This window comes from Nymphaea colorata, chromosome 10, assembly GCF_008831285.2.
Source record: "Nymphaea colorata isolate Beijing-Zhang1983 chromosome 10, ASM883128v2, whole genome shotgun sequence".
NCBI classification, from domain to species: Eukaryota; Viridiplantae; Streptophyta; class Magnoliopsida; order Nymphaeales; family Nymphaeaceae; genus Nymphaea; species Nymphaea colorata.
In genome coordinates, this window is record NC_045147.1 from 15532608 (window position 1) to 15537193 (window position 4586).

Consider the following 4586-nt stretch of genomic DNA (forward strand, 5'->3'; position numbering starts at 1 on the left):
TTCGTTTTCAGCATAAAATATGATTCTCAGCCAAATTGAGGTTAAGCGATTTCCTTCTTTAAGTTAGAGACCACGTATCCTTAAAATTTGAGTTTTCAGCATAAATTATGATTCATTGTTTTTTAAATTCAAAACCTTTTCCTTCTTTGGACAGCCAAATTGAGGTTAAGAAACAAACACCTCGGATATTGGATTTTTGACCGTTAATTTTTAAGCTCGCAAAGCCGACTCTAGCTCTTGACTGAGTCCATTTTTCACTCGCAGAAGCGCATGGTAACTGGAACATGCCCTTCAGTGCCAAAAGGACACGGCATTACGTGGATACGTTTTGGTTTAAACAACCTGGTGGGCGTGTCTGTGCGTGTGTGTGTGTATATATATATACATATATACATATATATATATATATATATATATACATGGTCCACACACTGTACAGAGGTGTTATCTTCAGTTTCACCTTTGTGACAACCAAAGGTTAAAGGTGGAAATGAGAGGAAAGAACAGTCAAGGTTGTAGCAGCCTGCACTTGAATACTCATAAACCACTGTAACCCCACGCACTCTCTTTCCTTTGCCTGAAAGATGCCACGAATAAACAAAAAGGAGTGGGCATGAAGCTCGGTCAAAGAAAATGGGTGTAGGCAAGTAGCGAACATAAAACAAAAACTTGACACACTGGGGGAATAATTCCACCACGACCACCATCCATTTCCTCTGTTTTTTAACTGAAACTGAAACTTCCAAGGGGTTCTTCCCCAGCAGACCACCGTCGACGCAGGTTATCGAGATTCCCCTTCTCAAGAGGTGCTTCCGTTCGCGTTTCCCCTTCCCGAGATTTGCTTGTGGCTCATGGGGGTTCGCTTTTTAATCACAAGAGGCAGCAGCGAGCCCCAGATTCTAACCAGACAGACGGTCAAACAAAGAGTGGCATGCACCAGATATTACACAAAAAGTAACAGCATTAAATATATGGTACTAAAAGAATGCAGCACTCTTGCAAAGAACATCTCTCAGCACTCTCTCTCTTGAATATATGGTACTAAAATAATGCACAGCACGCTTGCAGAAACAAACACTCGCTCTCTTGCACGATTCACCCTTTTTTACCATTCCCCAAGTTGTTCTTAGTTTTCTTAATATTCTTATTACTGTTTCTCTTCTGTGAATGTCCAAGCTACACATGAAAAAGAACACAATTTTTCTTCCCCAGAAAAAAGTCTCAGCTTTCCTTGCATTTTGAACAGGAGCCACCAACAAATCGTGCTTGGAGCCTCCTTTGCCTTTTCTTTTCGCTTTTCCAGTCCTGCGCCCCTCTCAGACCTGTAGAATTCTTCTGATAGCAGCTGCCATAGCTGTTCACTCATACCAAAAGCATGATTCCCACATCAGACTCTTATTCAGTTCTTATCTCGAGTCCAGTTTTTTTCTTTTTTCTTTTGAAATTTTTTCTCGGTGCTTGCTTCCTTTTGGTATCGAGACTCACACCAAAACCCCCACTCTACCAAACCAAACTAAATTTGGAATCAAGATGCTATCTTCTCCTTGACAAAATGTGAACTACGTTCCGCACTTATGATTGCCCCAACTCCCTCCAGCAGCAAAGCTGTCTAATTTCCGCCTCTTGGCAACTGGGCTGGTGAAGCAAGACTGTGCACAAGACCCATGATTTGTCTCATCGCTTTTATAGCTCCAACAAGTTGCCTCCAGCACGCCGTTTGGACTCTGTACAGAACCCAGTAAATCTTCTTTACAGCCACTGGGGATCCTGAGCACAAATGTTTCTTGGATCATCTCATAACATCTCAAAACGCTTTCCTGCAGAAAAATTATGACCAAGTTGAGAAGAAGCAAGAAGAAAACAAATAAGAAAAGAGAAAACTAAACTGCTAAGCAGTAGGTAATTCAGTGGTCTAAACTATGAAACAAAGCAGAGGAAGCAAGGGAATCTTGGGAGACCGCCCCTCACTTTTTCCTCCCTTCTTTTACCTTTTCCACCAAGGGGAAATGGGACATCGCTTTATCAAAATCCACTGTTTCGTTTTCTTCTGATACAGATATCACCACTGCTGCAGCAACGACAGAAGGTCTGAATTCCAGGAAATTAATTCCTGCAGGCCGATTTTTTGTTTTCAAATGCAGACACTCATTAATCATCTGCGTGGCTTATATCCATGTCATCTGAAACGAGAAAAAAGCAAGAGAAACAGAAAGCCTTTTGGGTGCAGAAGCAACGGAAAATTCCAAACACACCTCTGGTGGTGCTCAGAATCAGTTCCATGGAACGGGTCATTGATGGTGGGGAGGGAGGGTTGCCACCGTTGATTTGGCGAAGGAAGTGGTCGAGAAATGAAAGAGGGGTCACGGCTCTCATCTTCCACTTCAGAGTGCTCAGCACCAGAAGCTCCATTCTCTGAATGGTCCGAGCCTCGAAAATAAATTTCGCTTCCCCCACCTATCAACGAAGAAAAAGATCAGAGAACAAAAGAAATCGAAAAATTAAAAGAAAAAAAAAAACCTTCCTTTTATTAGTGATACTCAATCAAAACAGAGTATTATTGTCCCCAAAACTTCATTTCATTTACTGCATTCGTTTACCTGCAAATCTATGGACAATGGGACATCAGTTTCTTCCATCTTGGCCGCCAGAGACAAGCATGCCACAGACAACAACTGCATCATCCACGCCTTTCCTTGCTACACAAAGAAAAAAGAGAAGACCCAAATGGTCAGGACTATCAAAGAAGCGGCTCTCCATCATTCCATCAACACCCACACAGAGAAACAATCCAACAGAGCACTAAGTTTCCGGTTCAAACAACTTACAGGGAGCTCATAGCATGAAAGAAATCTGTCGAGATAATTGACGGTAAGATATGCAGTCAGCGGTACGAAGTTGTAATGGGCGTGAACCTATACAACAAGCAACAATCCCAAAGCCCATAAGAGATAATCGAGAGAGAGAGAGAGAGAGAGAGAGAGAGAGAGAGAGATAAAAACCTTCCATATCCATTCAATGGCATCTCTACGGATCGAAACGTCCAAAACCCCACTCTGAAACCTGGAAGCATAATCGCCCTGCGGCAGATACTCCCTCTCGTTGCTCACCAACGCCTCAATGAACTCGTCGCTGCACGGCGGCAAATCCATGGCGGACCCGCCACCGGGGCGGGGTTCTTCCCTGAAACTCTCGCCCACAACCTCATCGTCCCAACCCATGACGCTGTTGTTGTCCTCTGCACAAAGAAGAGTGGGTACGCACTCGAAACTAGGCGCCATCGTCCGCAACCTCGAGCAAAGCCCCCTCTAAAGCGATACCATCAAGATGCACACTTCCCTTTGCTTTGTTTTGCTTCCCTACCCTCTTCTGGCCGGCGATAGAATCAGCCTCTTCTGCAACCAGACGCCATTGAAGAGCCGAGGACTCTTGTGAAGTCGGGGTAAAACTTAAAAGGGGAGGAGGCCAGAGGGTTTTCTGGTTGGGTTGGTTCTGCTCACTGGAAACCACTTAAAAGAAATGGTGGGGAGACATTACAGGGGCGTTTGCTGGATCGAGGAAAAGTTAATGAGATCATAATAAAGAATCCTGAGCTTCCATAATTCTTCTACAATATAATCTTATGCGTTCATATAAAGGACAGGGCAGGAGATTGGGGATGATTTCGCCATGATTGTTGGGAGTTTTTTCCTATAATCTACTGATGTTACCATATATCTTTTGATCTATCATGGGTTTTCTGGAAAAATTTAAACCTTTAACTTGTTTTCAATTTACATTTTTAAAACAGAGTAACAAATAATTTACGTATCATCCATGTAAATAAACCTAAGAACCAACAGGAAATAAAACTTTCTAAGAGCTTAAAAATAAGCGGCCCAAAATTTGACAGATTATAAAACTTTCATGAATATCCCAACAGGCAACAAGTTGTTAGTTTCATGAAAAGGACCATGTAAATACAAGAGACGTTTTGATTTGTAATATTTTAAGTTGGATGATGGTGTGCGGTTGAAAAGAAGAGAATTATATTTGAAAAACTCAAAAAAGGGAAAACCAATCTGCCAAATAACTAATAAGATGATCAATATTATGAAAAAAGAGATAGAAAAAATTCTAATTACCGTTAGAGAGAGAGAGGTCAAGAGATTAGGCCACTGGGGGCATTTTAGTTAATTAAGCTCTTTCACATGGCCAAAACTACCCTTCATTAAACTCTAAAATGACAATACTATAATTAGAAAGAGTGTTGAGGCATTCTATCTGCGAGTTTTTTGATAATTGATATTTCCTTTAATTTGCTGAGTTCGGACATTAATTTTACGAATATGGTAGTGAGCAATTTATTAATTGTCGTTAAAATAAATGTAAACTATTATTTTATTCATTTTTAAGATTAAAAAGTATGCATAACAGTCAGTTTAGTGTACGCAACGTTATCAAAATCGGTTTCTCAACTGAATTTTATCAGCAAAAAATTTCAGATGAATCGGACCAAAGTATAACACTTGTTAAAGAGCTTGCTAAGAAATATATTTTAAAAAACAAAAAGGTAAATAATACTTCAAAAAAAATAAAAACGAGGACTA

At 40.8% G+C, this 4586-nt stretch overlaps 1 protein-coding gene across 1 annotated transcript; it reads right to left on the reverse strand.

Moving 5' to 3' along the window:
* Positions 1 to 955: 955 nt before the first annotated feature.
* Positions 956 to 3598, reverse strand: LOC116263443 (cyclin-D4-1-like). Its single transcript, XM_031643214.2, has 6 exons — positions 3000 to 3598; positions 2826 to 2912; positions 2598 to 2696; positions 2253 to 2454; positions 1989 to 2110; positions 956 to 1817 (listed from the first exon to the last, which is right to left on the reverse strand). Exons 1-6 carry the CDS (start codon positions 3276 to 3278, stop codon positions 1560 to 1562), a joined length of 1047 nt encoding a protein of 348 aa, XP_031499074.1. The 5' UTR covers positions 3279 to 3598; the 3' UTR covers positions 956 to 1559.
* Positions 3599 to 4586: the final 988 nt, after the last annotated feature.

Excerpts from the sequence above, each read along its gene's own strand:
- LOC116263443 (XM_031643214.2), bottom strand. The coding sequence starts at position 3,278 with ATGGCGCCTAGTTTCGAGTGCGTACCCACTCTTCTTTGTGCAGAGGAC. Across the intron at positions 2,697-2,825 it reads TTTCATGCTATGAGCTCCCT|CAAGGAAAGGCGTGGATGAT; the intron begins GTAAGTTGTTTG and ends TTCTTTGTGTAG. Across the intron at positions 2,455-2,597 it reads CATTGTCCATAGATTTGCAG|GTGGGGGAAGCGAAATTTAT; the intron begins GTAAACGAATGC and ends CTTCGTTGATAG.